The 21048-nt window shown below is 36.2% G+C and overlaps 1 protein-coding gene across 7 annotated transcripts; it reads left to right on the forward strand.

Moving 5' to 3' along the window:
- The first annotated feature begins 3986 nt into the window (after nucleotides 1-3986).
- On the forward strand, nucleotides 3987-19114 carry LOC103720364 (BTB/POZ and MATH domain-containing protein 1-like). 7 transcript variants are annotated; one of them, XR_003388129.4, is made up of 5 exons: nucleotides 3993-4813; nucleotides 8734-9082; nucleotides 9864-10145; nucleotides 17523-17668; nucleotides 18632-18767. XR_003388129.4 is itself a non-coding variant. In XM_088708418.2 (5 exons), exons 1-4 carry the CDS (start codon nucleotides 4371-4373, stop codon nucleotides 15920-15922), a joined length of 1161 nt encoding a protein of 386 aa, XP_088564544.1. In that variant the 5' UTR covers nucleotides 3994-4370; the 3' UTR covers nucleotides 15923-15961; nucleotides 18632-19114. The 7 variants fall into 7 exon arrangements, 4 of the variants coding, with proteins under 4 accessions (XP_008808250.1, XP_088564544.1, XP_008808252.1 ...); XR_015971904.2 differs by lacking the exon at nucleotides 17523-17668 and adding an exon at nucleotides 15831-15961 and having other exon boundaries at nucleotides 3994-4813; nucleotides 18632-19114; XR_015971905.2 differs by lacking the exon at nucleotides 17523-17668 and adding an exon at nucleotides 15758-15961 and having other exon boundaries at nucleotides 3994-4813; nucleotides 9864-10140; nucleotides 18632-19114.
- The last annotated feature ends 1934 nt before the right edge of the window (nucleotides 19115-21048 follow it).

Here is a 21048-nt window from a genome sequence, read left to right on the forward strand (position 1 = left end):
AATATTCACCACCTCTATCAGACCTGACAATTTTTACCTTTCTATCTAATGGACTTTCAACCTCAGTAATGTACATCTCTAGGGCATCTACTACCTGAGATTTTTCGTTAAAAGACAAATTAACAGGCTATGGAAAGCCGCAGAATGCCACGCAAACGGCTCTGTTTCAAAATTCAAAATCCAAAAAAAAATGAAAAAAGAGAGTGTTTGAAAACAACAAAATTCCTTAAATACGGCAAGAAACAAATCACCCCATTGTAACACGAAAACAATGGGGAATGAAATAACGAAGGCATTTATCTCATTCTAGATCCACAATAATGTCATATTAAAAATTCATAAACCTACTTTGATACCACATGTAAACATAATCCACAGGATCTGAATAATCATAAGTGTCTGAATTTATTTACTTGTCGTAAGTAATTGCATACCTGGATCCATTACTATGATCTGAAAAGATAAGGGAGTTACAATTTCTCTAGGAGTCAGTTACTATAACCATCCAGTAACCAACCATAATGGGTCATGTGGATCAAAAATCTAACATATGGAACTCCAAATCTTCTCACAGTTGTCATGATCACGAGCAAGATTCATAAGAATTGTTCCCAATATGATAAATCTGGATCAGTTGCTAGATTACTAAAATATTGATTTTATTTTTAATAATTAAAAATCAGTGAGTTGGTGAACTCTAACAATTTGCAACCTTTTTTGAAGATTTATGGTGGATTCCAAGCATCAATATTTTCAGTAGTAAACTGCAACCACCAGTTAATTCTTGCAATCTTCTAATTCTACTCTAGTTATCTTATTTGTTTCTAGGTAGTTTCTAGTTTAAGTTTTTGTTTTACTTCTATTATCTCACTCTAAAGCTCATGCTGCCACCTTCTAATTTGCATCAGCTATCGGATAGGGGGTGACCCTCCTGTATTAGCTCTAACCTTCCTAACCCTGATGAAGACGAGATTTATATCTCGATCTTTAATACAACTACCAAAAGACTCAGTTTCAACTCAAACTTAACCCTATTTATAGTTTTGATCTAAATTATAGCATGCCTCATCTAGGTTATTCCTAAACTAGGTTAAACTTTTAGGCTTGGTACCTGCTAAATAACTCAACTAATTTTTATCTTGCAAACTGATTATCCTCCTCCTGCAATCCAATTGCATTGCTCATCTTACATTATGTTCATCATCAATCATTAGCAGCCACCAATAGTCATTGGCAACCATGATGGTTGAATCACACTTTTTTTTCTCTATCTAGCCACTCACTCTCCACCCTCATCTTACTTCCGGAGTCCCATCCCTCACCTTCTTCACCTTGCACTGGCCACACCCTTCACCCATATCTCAATCCCCACCAGCTCAACCATTCCCAAACTCCCACGGGTGGCAATCTGCGGATCTAGTTTGGCTCAGGTTGACTTGAGATGGTATATCAAAGCCCATAGGGTCTGACCTGAATCCAAATGGGTTATGTCTGACCCAAATCCAAGTAGGTTAAGAATACCTAACCTGAACCTAGTCTGCAGTCAAGCTGCTGACCCACAACCAACTAGCTACCATATTTCACTTGGTACAAGCCCATCTAGTTCTGGGCTTCTTATCCTTTAAATAAGTTATTTTTTCCATAATTTTTAAGCTTAATCACATGATATAACAAGGCAAATAAAGTAACACTATAAATCACAAATCTCTAAACAAATATTACGTATCAATCCAAGTTTAAAACAAGCTAACATGATAATATAAGCCAGAAATCCATAACTAAATAGTACATCCAATCCAAATTTCAGAGCAGCAACAGTAGTCTCTATTTTGTTCTGAGTCATTGATCTTGTGGCTCACCCAATAAATCCACCACTTAAAAACATATATGTAAAAATTATATAGTATGCACATCACCAACTTGACGAGTCTAGGGACCTTGACCCGAACCTAACCCGACTCGCTGGTGGCTTGCCGGGTTAAGCGAGTCGGGCCTAGGATGGGTCAGTTGAGTAAATGAGTCAGGTCAAAAAATGCCACCCAGCCAACTTCCCCATCCTTAACTCTGCTACTTTGCTTGCACCCACCATGTTTGTGACCCCATGCTTATCCAACACAAATCCCATCTTATATCCTTCCTTAGACCCTAACCCAAACCTAAGCCCAAATGCCAGTATTGTCCTAAATTCAAAACAAAGCCTGACCTTGACTCTTAGTTGGCCCAAGTTGAGATGGGTTATCAAATTAGTTGCTGTCATATTTGGGACAAATTTTCAATGACGCAGTGGATTGTCAGGTTGCTCAACTAAATTTTCAGGTAAAACTTGGGTTAACCCTAATTCAACCTAAATTGGACTCATTTATTCGTATATTTGCCGAATGGGCATGAGCTAGTGATCATCACCGATAATAATGTATGCCAATATTTAGGTAATGTTTTATAATTTTGCAACCTATAAATTCAGAGGGTGGATGTGTAGCCAATAAAGCATTTTTGCCCAACACAAGTGTAGTTCAATTGGATGGGAGAGGGGATAATGCATGATGCTGCTACTTGGATTGCATATAAACTTCACTCAACAAAAAAAGGGCCCATACAATACATATGCTAAGAAGGAACATGATGATAAAATTGAAAAGTAACTAACTATAAGGATGATGGTGGGATTGAAAGTTCTAAATTGGAGAGGAGGAAGAAGCATAAATTGAGTATATTTCTTCTTGTTAATATCAAAAAGAAGCATAAATGATTTCGCCTTAGAATATTTATTAAAATTAAAATTTTTGAAATACAAAAAACACAAAAAATTATATTTATAGATTTTGTTATTTTCTGAATTAAAAATATTTCTCATTTTCAAACTATTAAATATAATTAGTTGTTGGATTATTATTATTATATTTGGCACATGAAATGCATGACGTTGCAATGGCATGCATCTCTTGCTATATAACGACATATTTGACCAGTGTATACCACTATTGAGCGTAACTGAAACTAGTTTTTTTCGTGAAAATATACTTGCGCTCCCCATTAAAAATAAAGGAATTTCTTAGACTTTATATGTCTTGATGAATCTTTACCATATCTTTCAAAAAATCATTATAAAAATTCCATGCACCACCCAACAAAATCTATTGATATTTATAAATTCCAAATTTGTATAAAATATATAAAAAACTTTAATTATAAAAAGCAGGCATAAACATCCATTTATTCTCAAATACACATTGTAACACCACCGATGGTAGCACGGTTGAAACGGAGCTAAGATTCCATCAGAGTGGCCCAGATTCAAAATGCGCAAGTGCCGATTAAATACGGAGACTGGATGCCTCCCGCCTGGTTTGCCTGGTGGAGTCGCTATCTGGTCCGCCGGTACTTATGTGATGTTGGTGTGACGTACTCACACGCGGAAGAGGTTGCTACGTTGATGGGATTTCTTCGTAGGTGGAGAGCATATGAGTAAAACTTGTCTACCCGTATCGAACATTCTCCAGCGGAAAGGGACCCAATGAGGGTTGCTATGCGGGTGAGATCCTCCTTACCCTCCTCTTTTTTTTTCGAAAGCTAAAAAAAAAAAAATACACATTGCAACTATATGTATCATCCATTCTTTTAGCTGAATTGTAACATTTATATTTTTTCATGGTGAACTTTTGCTGAGCTTCTTCACCTGCAAGGATGACTCCATAAATCATGATGGTTACAATACTGATTAACCTCAATCGGCTATTGGAGTAAAAATCTGATAGCAATCTATATCAAACACATCAAAATCTCCAAATTGTACTATTTTTTTATCCGAACTAGGTTCGAGGTAAGCTGTTCTCATCCCAACGGTCTTTTTACCAAAAAGTAAAAGAAAACAAGAATTCAACGGCTCAGATCAACTAGCTCACAGAACGTAGATATAGAAACCACGTGCCTAGCACGTGAAGAATTTAAGTCCTTTTAGATTTAAAAACAGCAGAAGCATCCAAATCCGTTTCTTTTTCTAAAAATCCGTCTTTCCTGACCAATTTAAACCCCAAACCACACCATCTTCACCGTCTTCTTTCTTCTTCGCTTCCTACATCTCTCTCGATTTCATCTCTCCTCGCCATAATAGCCCCGAAGCAAACCCTAGCCCTCACCCTCCCCTCTCCAAATCCCCCAATTCGCATCCAAAACCCTCTGAGAGAATCCAGTCAAGATCTCTCAAACCCTAGAAATCCCCCAACCCACCGAGAACCCTAACACTCAGATCATCATCATCATCACTTTCCATCCCGAAATTCCCCAATTTTTCCCCAAAAATCAATTCTTGCGGGCGATCCTTCCACCAATTTCACCCAAATCCGATCCAATTTTGCCGTTTCCGCTTTCCGATGGGCGCCGGTAGGGTTTGCAAGGGCGGCGCCTCCGCGAGGCCCTCCTCGTCGTCGTCTTCCTTCTCTTTGGCCCCTCAGCCGCCGTCCGAGACTGCCTCCACCTCCGTGACGGAGACGGTGAACGGGTCGCACCAGTTCAAGATCACGGGTTATTCGCTGTCCAAGGGCATGGGGATCGGCAAGTACATCGCGTCGGACACCTTTGCGGTGGGGGGATACGAGTGGGCCATCTACTTCTATCCGGACGGAAAGAGCGTGGAGGACGCGGCGGCGTACGTGTCGCTGTTCATCGCCCTGGCGAGCGAGGGGACCGACGTGCGGGCGCTCTTCGAGCTGACGTTGTTGGACCAGAGCGGGAAGGAGCAGCACAAGGTCCACAGCCACTTTGGGAGGACCCTCGAGGGCGGGCCCTACACCCTCAAGTACCGTGGTAGCATGTGGTGAGTTGAATTGTGGGGGGGTTTCCTTGTGTTTTCTTGATGTCCCTTGTATACATTTGGTTTGATGGATATGGTGCACACTGAATTGTGAATTGGATGTTTTCTTCTTTACGTTAGGATTATTGTGGGAGTTCTTTAAGATTTTATGTGACTTCATTGTTTTTTTTTGGTTATTGGGAAGAGGCTAGATGATTGCGATTTAATTGTGATTGGTTTGTCTCGGGGAGCTCTGCTTCACACAGTGAATGATTATTGTCTAGCTTCTTGTGTTCATTTCTTTGCTATGCATTCAGAGTAACGATTGACTTTTATGGGAGGTAGAGAATATATTTTTGAACCTAAGCATTGGAATGAAAGGTTGAGCTTCCCTTCTCGACGTTTTTAAATGTGTGGCACCCCCCCCCCCCCCCCTCTTCCGCCGCCGCCGCCGCCGCCGCCCGACGGCCCTTTTCTTTCTTTTTTTTAAAAAACTGAATGAGTTTAAGGGACTCTCTGCCTTATAGTTTGCTTTTTATTTCATCATTATGTGGCGTACCCCTCAACTAATCAACATCATTTTTGAGTATGTTATTTTGATGTTCCTTTTTCTAAATTAGGAGTTTCATTCCTGTTGGTTAAGGTTTCGATGGATGAAAGGTTATAAAAATCAGTGTCATTTAGTAGTTCCAAATTAAGACTTGAAGTTTAGGAATTTTTTCAATGATCTTCATTCTTCCATTGTGAATTAAATGAAAGTATCAATTGATGATGTTCTACTAATTAGAGTTTGATTATATCATATTATTTCTCTGCTATATAGTGATTATATTCATAACCGATGTTTAATAAGGCAAGACTATAAGTCAGGCAGAAATGATGGCATGGGTTATTAGGTGCTTTAAAGCATGATGTGCTGTAAGATGATTTTAGCAAAATCAGTTGAGAATCAGTGCCTTGGAGTGCATGCTGAAGACCAAATGCTGAGATGATTCCTGAAAGCTTGAGTAAGGCGATTATAGCATGATGTATGTGCTTTTGGAGTAAGCACTCTAAATATCTAAGCTGAATGTTTTTAAGGAGCTTTAGGTTAGGGCAGTTGATATGTATGATGCTTAGTGCTAAGATTGGATTCCTAGGTAAGATATTAGCGATCAGTTGTAAGATAGAGTTTTGTTGTGGAATTAAGGTTTCATGTTTGACAAACCTGATAATTAAACACAAATATTTGTTTAATATGTATGAAGCTATGTTATTAGGTCCATCTGATTTTGTGCCATCACCTAGAATGTTTGGTTCACATAGCAAAAATAATAAGACAGAAAAGAAAGTATTCAAATACTCATGTCCTTGTTTCAAATTTTAATCTGGTCTAAACTGGTACTATGGGTGTATTGGAAATAATAGAAATTTCTTTTTGTTCTTTTGTTTTCTTTTGCTCATCTGGTGAACTGTAAAAATGGGTTAAAGTGCAATACTCCAATTTTGAAGACGTCATTATCTAAATAATGTACATTACTGAGATTATTTAACATGTTTTTTTAAATTATAGCTCTCTCTATTTTATGGGAGATGAAAATTGTCTGAAAGTTTTTGAAAAATCATACTTGGTATGATGGTGTGTGAATTCTTTAGGATTTTGGCTAATACGTAGATTTTGAGTAAGGTAAGCGGTAAAGTTGTTAAATTAAATATATTTATATTATGGATAATTGCATTCTGAAACAAATAATTAATATGACACTATTTTGAATAGATATTCATATTATCCACAATGTTTCGCTTCCAAACAAAACTTTATAGCTTATCCAAATTCTACTGGAATGAGGGAATCTTGTGTGAAGATTCAGAAAACCAGTATGCCAGAATAAATGGGGCTCTTTCCTTACAAATCAAACATTGTTGGACATTTAGGGGATTGATAGCAATGAAACCTATATTTCTGATTGTAATCTGCTTGGTGTTACTGGACTTTATTGCATTTCTCATGGAATGCAAGTAAATGATTTTGGTTTCATATTTTTTAGTTGTCTAGGGCATTTGTTAGTAATTCTTGGGTTGTATTGGGTATGGGAACTTAAAAAGTTATTTCATTTTAAGCAACCTTAGGGGGCGTTTGGTAACCCCAACAGGATCACCATGGTGATCTAAGATCCTCGGTGATCTGAATACTGGGGTGATTTGATCCCCAATGATTTAAGATCAATGTGTTTGGTAGGCAATGGTCCAGTAATTAAAAGTCTTCGAGTATTCATGAGTAATTTGTTTGGTATGATATGGGGATCCAAGATCACCGACCACATAATACTACAAATACCCCTGATATATTTTAGATGGATTTTTTGTGTGTTTTTAACTCTCATGAATAAAAAATGCAAGTCAATATGCTAATTTCTATAATAGCACCATAATTTTGTCACATATTCTACTTTTAGTAGCTCTTATCATATATTTATTAATCATATAAAATATATTATAATAAAATATTAATATATCTATCAATATATTAATTGTTAATATTATTCTATAAAAATATATTTATTACTCCTATAAATTATTAATCTTAAAAAATATCTTATTTTTATTATAGAATTAATATTTTTATTTATAATTATAATAGATTTTTAATACTAATAATTATTTTGATTAGAAAAATAAGGTAAATAGAAATAATATATTAAATATTTTCATTATATAAATGTAAAATATAATAATATATTACTACTATAATTTAAAATTATCCTTCAATAATAATAGGATAATAATATGATTAGTAATATATTATAATATAATATATCATTAATATAATATATAATATCAATATAATGTTATATATATATAGTATTGACATAATATATTGATGGTATATTGAGGGGTATTTTTGTCTTTAATTTTCAATTCAGGATCACTGCTCTGGGGTGATCTTGGATTTCCGACCTCAAGGACGGGTATCCCATCACCGAGTTGGGCGGTGATGGGAGGAGTGGAGGTGATTTAGGATCACCGCCATGTAGGATCACCGTGGTGCAACCAAACGCGGTGATCTCATCACCTCCACTCACATCATCCTTGATCCTGGGACGATCATCCCATACCAAATGCTCCCTTATAGTACTCCATCATCAACCACTTGGAATTGGTAGTATGAGATTCTAGTTCCATATTTTCCAGTGATATTAGGATCTTAGGAATAATGCTTGGACTGAATTGGCTATTAGAACTTCAAAAATTCCATCTAAAGAAGCTCATATGATATTGCTGTTAACCGTGATTTTTTTTGAACAAATTTTTATTTCAGTTTAATTATCACTAACATATGAGAGGAGAAAGCCATAAGTAGAAATATATTTGGTTCAGTCTGTGATTTGACATTTGAATGAAGAGAAAGATGTAAACAGAAATAGATATTTTTCTATGATCTATAATGCGGCATTCCGATGCTTGCATCATTCAACATATTATCACTCTTCGATTGTTTAATTTATTTCTTAGCATGCATGTGGTTTTTCAACTTTTGTAATCCTTCAAAAATAAAGTATTGAATTGATTCAAATACCACGAATGTACTGTCCTTCTTGATGACAAAAATCAACCTCTGATATGTTAGATGTCATCTATTTGAATTTTTTTTTCAGTAGTACTGTGATATGACAAGGTTGTATCTAATTCTGACCTTGCTGAGATATATTACTAGTATTGAGGGTCACATATTTTAATTTTCAAGCTATAATGTTTCTATTCTGTTTTGTATCTTAGATAGGTGACATGATGATCAACACGTCTTTTGATATTGTCTTTGTGCTAAGTAATTTCTCTAATAGTTTAGGTTCTTCTATTGTCCTTGTTGTTTCTGTGATTTCTATTCTATGTTTTTCTTTCTTCGCACGCATGTTTGCATCTAACATATTGACAAAGCTTATTACATTTTTTATTGAATCATGCAGGGGTTATAAGCGGTTTTTCAAAAGAACTAGCTTGGAGGCATCTGATTATCTTAAAGATGATTGCCTATCAGTTAGTTGTAGTGTTGGTGTTGTTAGGTCACGTACGGAAGGACCAAAGATCTACACCATTCCAGTACCACCCTCTAACATAGCTCAGCATTTTGGTCAGCTTCTGGAAAGTGGAAAGGGAACTGATGTAGCTTTTGAAGTTGATGGGGAGATCTTTTCTGCTCACAAATTGGTGCTTGCAGCTAGGTCACCTGTGTTCAGGGCACAACTTTTTGGTCCAATGAAGGACCGTAACATGCAGTGCATAAAGGTTGAGGATATGGAGGCCCCCATTTTTAAGGTTGGTCAATAGTCAATCCCTCTAAATTTGTGTAATAATTCAAGTTATTATCATGGTTTTATTGCATTGTTCTTTTGTTGCTATGTGGGGTTGCACTAATTTAGCTCATTTGCTATATAACTTATGCCTCATATAAATTCTATTTTGTTCATCTAGTTAATTTTGTCTTCCACTAGGTTCTTTCCTATTAACTATGGAGTGTTTCTTTCTGGTTGCATGACCTTTAATTGAGAATTGAATTAAACAATTAGTAGATTTGCTTCATGCTAGTTAGCTTGCAGGTTTTATGGCACGCCTCTCTCTTCTAGAAGTTGCCTTGATTGAGAATTGAATAGCAGCAGGGGGTTGATGCCAGGCGGAGATATGGATTTAGAAAGTTCTCAAACTTTGATAAAGCTGACCTTGTGCTGATGGGATAAGATTTCCAGTTAAGGTTCAGTTTGTTATGTTATTAATGTTGCCTGGAGATTGCATTAGTTATTTCTGTGAATCTTGACTTACAGAGGCCAGCTTAGGGATGCATAAATAATTACATGTGTTTGTCTGTGTAACAGGCAAGAAAAAGGAAGAAGAAAATTTCACCCGGTAGTGGTTTGTGAAAATTTTAGTTAGACCATTTATTGGTTCAACAATTAAACAATATGGTTTGAATAGCTAGGGTGATTTAAGGTGATTTACGGTTTGAATGGATGCTGTAATTGCAGATGATTGTTATTGTCATGACTGTGGTCACGTCAAATGGAGAATTTAATTGCAACCCTATTTATTGCTTTTCTTGCAGGCTTTACTTCATTTCATATACTGGGATTCACTTCCTGACATGGAAGAGCTCACTGGCCTGAACACAAAATGGGCATCCACATTAATGGCTCAGCATTTGCTTGCAGCGGCGGACCGTTATGCGTTGGAGAGGCTTAAGTCACTCTGTGAAGTCAAGCTATGTGAGGATGTTGCCATAAATACAGTTGCTACCACTTTAGCATTGGCTGAGCAGCACCATTGTTTTCAGCTTAAAGCTGTTTGTCTCAAATTTATTGCATTACCTGAAAATCTCAGAGGTAAGGTATATCTTTTTCATTTTTTGTGTTTTTTTCTTAATGCATGTGAATGTAGACATGTTTGTGAATATACTATTAAATGGTCCAAATGCTTGAATTAATTTGAAAAACCTGCTTTTGTATTGTTGCACATTTCCAAATTTTGTGATTATGTATTTTGTGATTATAATTCTTGAATTTTTTTTAACAAGAAAAACCTACTTTATATTTTTGGTAATTGGGGACAACATATGTAAAACTGAAGATACATGCAGGGAGTATATGTTTTATGCTTACCATTCCTGCTGCCTGTTTTCTACAGAAAAACTGCTCTTATTTTCGTGGCATTTCAGATGCAGTGAGTATCAACTTGAATTGCACAGACAATGGAAAATAAATTTCATTGTTATTTAATTATTTATGGTGTTGAAGATAGCAGTGTACTTGCAGATGTGCAACTAAATGCTTGCACATGACATCAAGCATGACAGTAACTAAGAGCATGTCAATGTACCTTCTCATTCTTATGATACCTTAACAAATGGCAAATTACTTTGTTTGGTTGGATATGCATATCCCGATTGTAAAGAATTAATTTTCTCTGGTCTTCCACTGGCCGTTGCATCATCTAGTGGCTTTGTTCATCATGTTTGGTCAAAAATTCATCTCCCTCTCTTAGTGTCTCACAACCCTTTAATTTCCTGAAAGGTGCTTGATCTTGTTATCCAATTTTGGTTAATTCTCGTTCAGAGCTTATTGTTGATATTCGTGATTCATCACTGGTAGTGATTTTCATTAAAAGCAATGATTTCTTCATTAGCTTATAGTATGTTACTTCATATGTGGTGGCTTTACTGTAGTTGAAAATTTCTAATAAATTGTTGAAGTAGTCTCTATTAAATAGCATGACATTGGCAACCTTGGCTGTGTTATCTAACAATTAATAGCTTCTATCAATCCTATCAAGTACCTTAAAAGGTATCTCGTTAGAAATACATGCTCTTGAAGCAAGGAATCTCTCTCTTTTTTTTAATTAATTTGAAACACTCTTGATATTGTATTCTGGATATGCCTTTTATCTTGTCACAAACGGTATGCTCCTGATTTTTCCTCGTAGCTCTTAAGCTAGAAGAATGGGCCATTGGTTATGCTTTTTTCTCTTTTTTTTTTCTTTTAGCGGGAAGGGGGGGAGGGCGCTGTACCTGTAATCTCTCAATAGTATGGGAATACCGTGCAGACATTCTGTTTCATAATTTGATGTCTAATTCATGTTTTGTCAAGTAATTGATCCTTGAAAATAATTTGATATCTAATTATGACCATGCATTTAGATAGGAAGATGTACACAAATTGCATGCTTCTAAATAATTCGTTTTTTTATGATATCAAATTAATATCATTGTGAATAAGCAAAATTCTATGTGAAAAACTCATGCTTTATACTACAAAATATTTATAAATTATGTAATATGTGTATGGTTCATCTCTCATGTATGTAAAAAAAACAAATTTCCATTTTATATTTAAAAGTATACTTGTGTATGTGGAATGACTGTGGTTTGGCGGCAGCCATAAAATACAACAGGAAAGTTTAGTTTGGCCTATTCATTAACCATTTATTTGAATAGATACTTGATCATTAATACCGAAAGAGTAAGCCAAGTCCCTATTCTTGGTCTCTCTTCTTGCATTTTGTCCACCTCATGTACCTCTCGCCCATCATGTTCATCCTTGCCATTCTGTAGCATGGAGTTAATGAGTCAATATGGATCTAGGTATATCTTGACCAATAGATGAAATCTTGGTTAGTTTCAAGTGTAGAGTCTGAACCTATATCGGTTCGATTTGCTCAATTGGCGTCAAATCTATGTAAATCAAAGCTTGATTTGAGAAGTTGGACTGCTCTCTACCCCCCCCCCCCAAAAAACAACAACAACCATCCAACAAGGACTTTGGACCTCCCTTCTTGGAATCCTTGAACCTTCCTTCTTCCCTCATGGCGATGATCCTTTTATTGCCACAACTCCCTAATCTACTCCGCCACGGCCAACCAACTCCTCTCCAACTCCCCTCCGGACCTTCCCCTCCTCTCCCACATGGCCCTTGACTCCTACATCATCTCCACCCCCCCTCTTTGCCCATATCATCTCCTCTCCCTCTCGCTCTCCCGCCTCCTTCCCCTCTCCAATTACCCTTTCTATCCTCTGTCATGCCTCGAACCCAGAGCGTAACAAATGCCGCATACCTATATAGTGGACCATATAAGCATGCAAGGCTACAGATTATATCAAAGCAATAATAATTTCTAAAATATATTTATTCAAGAACTTATCCAAATAGTTCTTACAATAGTTCCAAAGTGACACAAGTCAATATTTGCTAACTATTAACATAAATCAAATAAAATATTCTAACTGGTCTAACTAAAACTCTACTAATTGAAAGTATCTTCAAAGGAACTAGCACACTCCCCAAGTCTCGAGCAATTATGCATTCGGATTTGAAAAATAGAGAAAACATAATAATGAGCTATACTAGCCCGATAAGCAATGTAACACCCCAAAGTTGGTCAAAACATGCCAAAAAATTAGTTAAAAGCACAAAATATTGACTGAAAAATAAATCATTTCTCGATTAATGCATATTTCTTTTTTGAAGTATACTATTGTTTTCACAAAGAAATATCAGAAACTAGATATTAGGCTATGACCGTGTAACCTAGTGGCATTGGTCAGAATGCACAAGGTGCCAAATACCACTATTATTAACCACCGGTGATACAGTGTCCCAAATATCACTATTCTAGTAACTAGTGGTGCAGTGTCGAAACCAATTTCTCACAGATTACAAGTCGACAGGGCCAACAAATAATCTCTATTGGTGGGCCAGATCATAGCCATGCTAAGAATGCACATATATATATATATATACAAAACAAATTTTGCCCAGTCACATTTTTCAAATTTCAAAGCATAACACAACATATTTTAAAATAATTACTATCATAATATCAACATGCCTGACCCATTTAACCAAGTATAAAATAAATATCATAATCAATATTTAATCAAACAATTATCATTTTGCCAAAACTTCAAAAAATACGCTTTGAAACATTTTGTTACTTACCTCTTATTACTTCAGAATCTCACTCCAATTAGATGGGTTAGGTTCGCCTGCTTTAATATCATTAAAATATAATTAATTTTTATTAATATCTTAAAAACCAAGCAAAATCAAAATTAAAATACTAATGGAGATACAGCCTCATGCCCAAATCAGATCGGTCAGGTGATAGTACACGACTGCCCAGGTGGGTCCAAGTAAGGAGAATTCAACTAGTCAAGTAAAAGTCAATAGTGGCCAAATTTCGAAAGATCTAGCTGGGGCTGAAGTATTGGGCTGCTCTACTATCCGGATATTGGAGTAGTTTAGGGTCTCCAAACTGGGTCAACTTGGATCCGAGCAAGAAAGAGAGCAAAGCTTACACTAGGATCCTTAAGTCTATCTAGGGAGAAAAAGTTCTGTAAAGAGAGAAAAAAGAGCAGAAGATAAGAGAGAGACAAACGAGGTAGAGAGACTGAGAAACAAGAGAGAATATAGATTGAGGAGAGAGGAAGATAGAAGAGAAGAGGGAAGAGGGAAGAGAGAAAAACTCTCTCCTCTCTTCACGAACAGCTGCTCCTTCCTCTTTTATCCACGACAGTCGTAGCCCCGACCAACCGATGGTCGGCGGCGGCGAAAAAGAAGACAAGGAAGACCGGAATAGCGCACTCCTGTTTTGACGATTTTCAGGTGATTCATCGGCTCCAATCACGGCGTGCAAGGCCAGAAACAACAGAGAAGAAAGAGGAAGAGACTTACCTCGGTCCGGCGAGGCGCTCCGGCGACTAATCGAGGAAGAAGGATCCGAAAGAGAGCTCGAAATTGATGGCTTAATCTTGAGTGAATTCGAAGGAGAAGGAAGAGGATTTTAAATAACTGATCCCAGGCCTTATTCGGTTGATCTCCGGATTGCAATGAACTCCCGACTCATCGTGATCGGGGAGGAAGAAGACTCCAGCCAAAGTCTTCTTCTCGGTGCCCTCACGTGTGGCCCAAGTTAGGTGGCTAGGATGGTCAAGTGGACCGAGCCCAATCCAGGGTCTCACATCCCCTCTCGTTCCTCGCCCTCCTCCGCCTCCTCTCCCTACCACTACGAACGGCCTCCCCCCGCCCTCCACCTTCTTGCTGCCTTCACTGGCTGCTGCGATGCCCCCCTTGAAGCCCTTGCCCTCAACCTCCTTGTCACTTCCGTCTATCACACTCGCCACCATGACCTTGCCCTCCATGTCTTCGCTGACTTTGGCGCCATGCATGGCCTCTTGGATGCTGGCCACCTCAATGTTGCTGTCCACCTCTTCTACTCCGTGCTCTGCCGCATCTCCTAGAAAGGCTGCAATGCCGACATCGTCGTCTACCCCACCCTCCTCGAGGCTCTCTGCCTTCCGGCTGAATCACTGAGGTCGAGCACCTCCTCTTCAAGGTCCTCTTGAAAGGGCTCTGGTATCCCCAGTGATGCTGCATGTTCTGGTCGCCGAAAGCTCCAAGGGCAGAGCTTGGAGAAGAGGACTATCGGCAAGGTTGGTAAGGGCGGTGGCAGCAATCTTGGTGTCAAGGGAGGCAGCTCCTCCTATTTTTTTTAAAAAAAGAGTAAGCTAAATATGCTTTCTGTTGTCAGAAATTTGAAAAAACAGAAAATGAATGCATGTTTCCATTTTCTTCTTAGAAAAAGTGACAAAGATGCTAAACACAGCTTTAATTTAACAATTTATTTTGTTATGCTTGGGACCCAAAATAAATTCTCACATCCAGATTTCTGGCTAGTCACATCTAAAACATTAAAGTTTGGACAACATGCTAACTAAAAGATACTAGAATATTAAGTTGGTTTTCTATGTTTTTATGGAAATTTATGTCCAATAATCTCTGCTAACTATCCCATTGTGTTTATCAGTGATTGGAGACTTTGCTATATTTTCTTATTTATTTATTTTGGAATAATAGGATGCTTGGCCTTTCTAGACATTGTAGAATACGTTGGTACATGCCATAGCCCATATGTCCACCCTTGCCATCAAAATTGGCACACAAGTTATGTAACACAAAAGATCTATGGATGTTACAAGTAATTTACTCTGCATCATTTTCATGTGTCCTTATGCTGGTTGCATCCTGTCATTTTCATTCCTTTTTTATAGTTTCTTTTATTATTCTTAGTGATCGCTAAGGTGCAAAGATTTTTTTGTAATGCAGTGAGAGTGAAACTTGTTATCTCTTTGAGCATGCTATGGAAGACAGTTATAGGATAATATTCCAATGGGCTATTCTAGGTTCATTATTGTTCCAAGTGTCGAGAAGTTTGACATCAAATAACTTCTAGTTAAACTTCTCTGTGTTGCCATAGACTTTGCTATATAACTTGTTATAAGAACTGATCCGATTTTATGACCTGGACAAATTCTAAATTTTGATTTTTTTGTTGTTTCTGCAAAACAATATTAATCCTTCAATGCCATGGAGACTGTTAACACATGATGCATAAGAATCGCTTAAACTCAAGGCTAAAATCCTCGTGTTCTTACTTTGTTTGTATCAGAAATGCTGGGGCACTCTTAATAGGTGTTATGTATTGGAGGACATGAGTCTAGAAAAAATTTTGGTTATTGCAGGAGGCACTACTCAGCATTCTGATTCCGTATTTTTTTTATTGACTAATTATGTGGAAGATCTTATGCAAGACTCTACTGTGGCGATGAATTAATTTCATTGGCAGTGTGGCTCGTGACAAATTCATTTACCGGTATATTCTATTATTTTTTGGTTCCATGGATGTCTTACCTGTAACTGTATGCCAGCATGATTATCCAGTTGTGCTGGCCAAGGTCAAGTTTTGGCCGGAACTGTTCCATTTCAGCTGAGACCTGATCTGAACTGACCCAAATTTTTGATTCTGGTCAGTCTAAACTGGTTTTGGCCTGTTTTTTCTAGTTTTTGGCCAAAACTAACCTGAAATTGGCCACATCGCTTTTTTTTTTGGTTTAATAAGAAAGTATGTTTAATGCCTTCTTTCATTCTCTTTTTCTTTGAATTTCTTTACTAATTAGAAGACATTATGTGTTGGCCTTTTTCTTTTTACTTTACTCAGATGGGTGATTAAAATGAACTTAAAATGAATTAAAGTGAAATATGTTTAGGTGATTTATTTACAATAGCATTCTTAGATTTATTTACAATAGCATTCTTGGATTGGATTCTTGTTGGTTTGGTGGCTAGTTATATGAAATGGAATAATGTCTTTCGATTAGTTTTTCATGGCATAGTTGGGTTATTTGTTTTATATTCTTGTGGTATTGAATGGGTATATGTAATTAATTCCATACTATTGTGTATTTTCTAATTTATGTTTGATAGAGTGATATATGATAGTATACCAAATAAATCAATGCATTATTATGATCTATTTGATGCATTTAACATCTGATATATACCTGAATGTATAGTACAACATACATATTTACACTCAAATTAAATAGCTCATTGGCTGGCGAATTTTGTGTGACATCACTGGACTAATCAAGACTGAAATATTTTAGATCTAATCTAAAACTATCCAGATGACATAAATTGCGATCTTGCTTAACTCAAAAACCAAAAAACTGATTTGAAATAGCTTGCTTTGATCTTTTTTTATGTTTTCTTTAAAATTTTTGCTGATTTATTGGGCGAAAATCTGAAACTCAGAGTGAAACTGCCAAAACGGAAACTCTACCCAGGGTGCCAAAACAGAAACAGAAACCTAGTTTTAAATCCTTGGTGTTGGCTTTGACTCATAAGAAATCCATTGCTCACTACCTATCTCTATCTGGGCCTTTATTGTGTCTAAAGTTTGTGTTGTCCACATGTTAATTATTATTTGAATCAGGGGAATAATATTTTCTTACCTATGAAAGGAACATCCTTGGGTAGGTCTGTTGGGGTGTCTAATATAGTAAGATATATATCATTCACCTATCATCTACAAAAGGAATTTGAATGTCCTGATTTGAATTCCATGTATTTGATATGAGATTCATGTAGAATGCTGGAATTAACATTTAGGATCAAATCACATCTGTATTGTAAAATCCATATATGCTTAAGAGGTGATTTGCTGGCGATAACTGCAGTTTTGGCCCTTGGGTACCCTTTGTCACAATACGCATCCTATTAGTGATCTCCATGACAGATTAGCCGTGTTAATGGGCCATCCGTTTCTTGCTTATGAGTGGGCTTAGTAATTATGGTGTGACCATTGCTAAGTTACAAGTTTTTTGTCCTATACTTGTCACAAGTAAAATCACATTTTATTCTTAATGTGCTAGATGCCTGAAAATCATCTCAAGCCACATAGTATTTCGGGACCATTGAGGTTAATCATTTGCTTTGATCTGCATCAACAAAGATGGAAAATATCATGAAAATCTTCATCTGGAGTTGGTACTCATGCTGAGAAAACAAGATTCTGCAGGTCATTGTCTGACCATGCTTTTAGAGATAACTTGTTTTGGACGAGTCTGATTTTGTTCCTTACATATGCCAAGAAAGATTAGTAATTGGTCATTTTACAGAGTGAATCTTTTATATTTCCACATAATCTTACTCTTGGTCCCCTGTATGCCTGCACTCTATACAGATTGCATGAACCTCAATATGATTATGGTGTTTGCACCTTGTTTCAGTAAATGTCATGAATTTCTCTATATGTTTGCATAAATACTGCTTTGCTAATGAGGTGGGATGAGCACTCTCTCTATCCGACGCCTATCCAAATGACACTGCACTCCACCTAATGGGTTATTATAGACCTTCAAATTGGGATAACTACATCAAGCAACTTGTTTCCAATGTGGAGTTCCTTACATGTGCACCTTTATATGGGTGCATGTTTTTTAATTTGTTTGAGTAAACATTTCATGCTAGATCACCATGTCGCTTGTAGTGATTGCACTAGTTTTCTGATTTTAGAAAACCCTTTATGGATCAGGCTTTCATTTCATATATAAAACTATCCTCCTCTGAAGAGCCAACTTTTTTCTTGCTTAGCAATCTACATGATTATATTCCCTTTTTTAACGCCGTGGTCTTTTTTTTTTTTTTTATTTCCACGTATGCAGCAGGACATCATCGAGGATTTTCCTTTTTTCTTTTTTTCCTTTTCTGGCTGTTAGAAAGCAACTATTGTTTGAAGCTCTATAACCAAGTGCAATATAATACCAGAAAACAGTGAATACTAATTCCACTTTATCAAAAATTTTATCCAATCCAATTAATATCTGCCAGCAGAGTATGAGTTCGCACACACACAGCATACTACTTGTGCATCGAGAACCATTGTTTGAGTGAAACAACTCAATATCTTAGTTTCTTGCAAACAGTTCCTGTTGATGACAAGTTCAAGTGCTGATTATTGATGAGGTTATTGGTTTTGCAGCTGTGATGCAGACTGATGGGTTCGAGTATTTGAGAGTCAGTTGCCCCTCTATCTTGACAGAGCTCCTGGAATATGTGGCCAGAGTGGGAGAGCATTCTGTCATTCCTTGCACATTTGCAAATGACGCGCTTGATGGCAGTGATGCCAACGGAAGGCGTGTCAAGCCCCGGATATAACATAGTAATAGCGTTCTTCCCGTGCCAGAAGCGGTTTATTGGAAACTCTCTACTTTTAATATGCCTTTCTTTATGTAAAGAGTTTTTGGGTGGTGGTCTTTCTAGTGTCATGATATCTTCATTGTAGTCCTCAACTCTGTACCTTCATTAATTGCCTGTGTCAGTGAAAACATGCTAATGATGTATTTCATTAACAAGTTTACTCAATGTTCTGCAGCATGACATCATGCTCTGGTTTGGTATACTTTTGTTCTGCAAAGTGCCCTAAATAGATGGGATTGCATGTGCTTCTTCCATGCAATGTATCTGAGTACCCTGTCAATCTAATGTGGAGTTGGTTTCAAATATAACCATTCTGAGATTTCTATGGTTATTGGCAATAGGGTTTTATTTTGAGGGCTTGTTAATTGATCGGGAGCTGTCTTGTTAGCCTGTATAACGTAGAGAGGCTCTTGCTAGTTGCTTATGATAATAATATTATTAGTATATTTTTTTTTATTTTGCATGATAAGTAAAATTTTTCATATTTATTTTATTTTATTATTATATATATATATATATATATATATATATCTAAAATGAAGGCTCTAAATTTTTTCCGTATTTCACATTATCATCAATGATCATTAGTGGTAAAAACTAAACACTCAAGACTAGAGAAAACCATAGGCTATATGGTTTCTACAATGAGGGTGTAGAGCTTTCTAGTTGTCATAGTAGTCTATATTAATAAAGTTAATATTATTGTACTTGATAATTATTAAAGTTCATTGTTTAATATGTAATAGATATAAGTATTAATATGTTAGGTTATTATTAAAGTTTATTGCTCAATATGTAATAGAATTTTAACTGTTGAAACTTTCTATTTATTAGAATTTATTATATCATATACTATATTTAAAAATTAATTAAAAAAAGTTACTGTACTTTACATATTGTGCATGGTTGATATTCATGACATAAGTATTAATGATTGGTGTTTTTGCACAAAAGTTCAAACTTATCTACAATTTTTCGTTTGTCATGTGGATGTGGATACTAATGATGAGATTTTGCTGGATAATTATTAAAGTTTATTATTTAATATTTAATAAAAATTTCACTAGCCCTCCTATAATTTATAAGTAATTGAAATATTTTTCAAAATAGCATGACAATGTGTTAGATGTCATTTTAAGTTGATATCATGATGTATTAAATTAAAGATATTAGTTATATAATCAATCTCTATTTAGATAGCATGACTATATTTAGTTATATATCATGATGTTATTAAGTTAAGGATATGTGTTAGATGCACTAACTGGGAAGAGGCATCAAGTCTCTATAAATAGAGAGCCTTGTCCCAGATTTTGGTATGCAATTTTCATTTCTTTTCCCACTTTAAGCAATTCTGTCAGGACGCGTATTTTTTTTTAGTTTCTAAAATAGTTTTCTGGAGAGTTCTTGGAATCTCTTTAGAATTGCTATCTACAGAAATTTCCTAAGGCTTTGTTGTATTCTGGGGGTGATTTGCTAGGAATATGTTAGCAAAGTCTTTGGAGTAGGGGCAAATATCATCTTAAAGAAAGCGATTTTACGCACTTCAAAGCCTTGAATTGTTCTACAATTTTTTTTTTTATTTTCTTGTTTGAACCCACTTTCCTCAACATTTTTAAGATGATATTTGCAATGGCTTTTGAATCAGATACTACCTTCAAAGTCATGAATCAAGATTTCATCAAGTTAGATTGATTTGATGGAATCAATTTCACTCACTGGAAAGACAGGATGATATTTCTTCTTACTGCACTGAAAATCGCTTTATTAGATCCAAGTCTATAGCCAATTCCTCCTGAAACTCCACAAGATTCTGATCAAGTTAAAAAAAAGAACAAAAGAAGTGAGAGGATGATGAATTTGTTTATCGAGGCCACATTTTGAACGCATTGTCTATTCGTCTCTAGGATCTCCGTCTCTCTAAAATCTCTGCAAAAAATTTGGAAAGCATTGGAGAAGTATACAACTAACAAGCAGGGTACTGACAAATTTCTGATTATGAAATATTTTGAATTTAAGATGGCTAATAACATACCAATCATGGATCAAGTGCATGAATTGCATGTTTTGGTTTGTAGGCTCTGTGATCTTAAAATTATTATTCCTGAGTCACTTCAAATGGGGGCAATTATTGTAAAACTTCCTCCCACTTGGAATGATTATAGGAAGAAATTTCTGCATATGACAGAAGATTTCAAT

The sequence above is a fragment of the Phoenix dactylifera genome, chromosome 12, assembly GCF_051530095.1.
Source record: "Phoenix dactylifera cultivar Ajwa chromosome 12, Ajwa_hap1_PhDact_Kaust_v1.1, whole genome shotgun sequence".
NCBI lineage: Eukaryota > Viridiplantae > Streptophyta > Magnoliopsida > Arecales > Arecaceae > Phoenix > Phoenix dactylifera.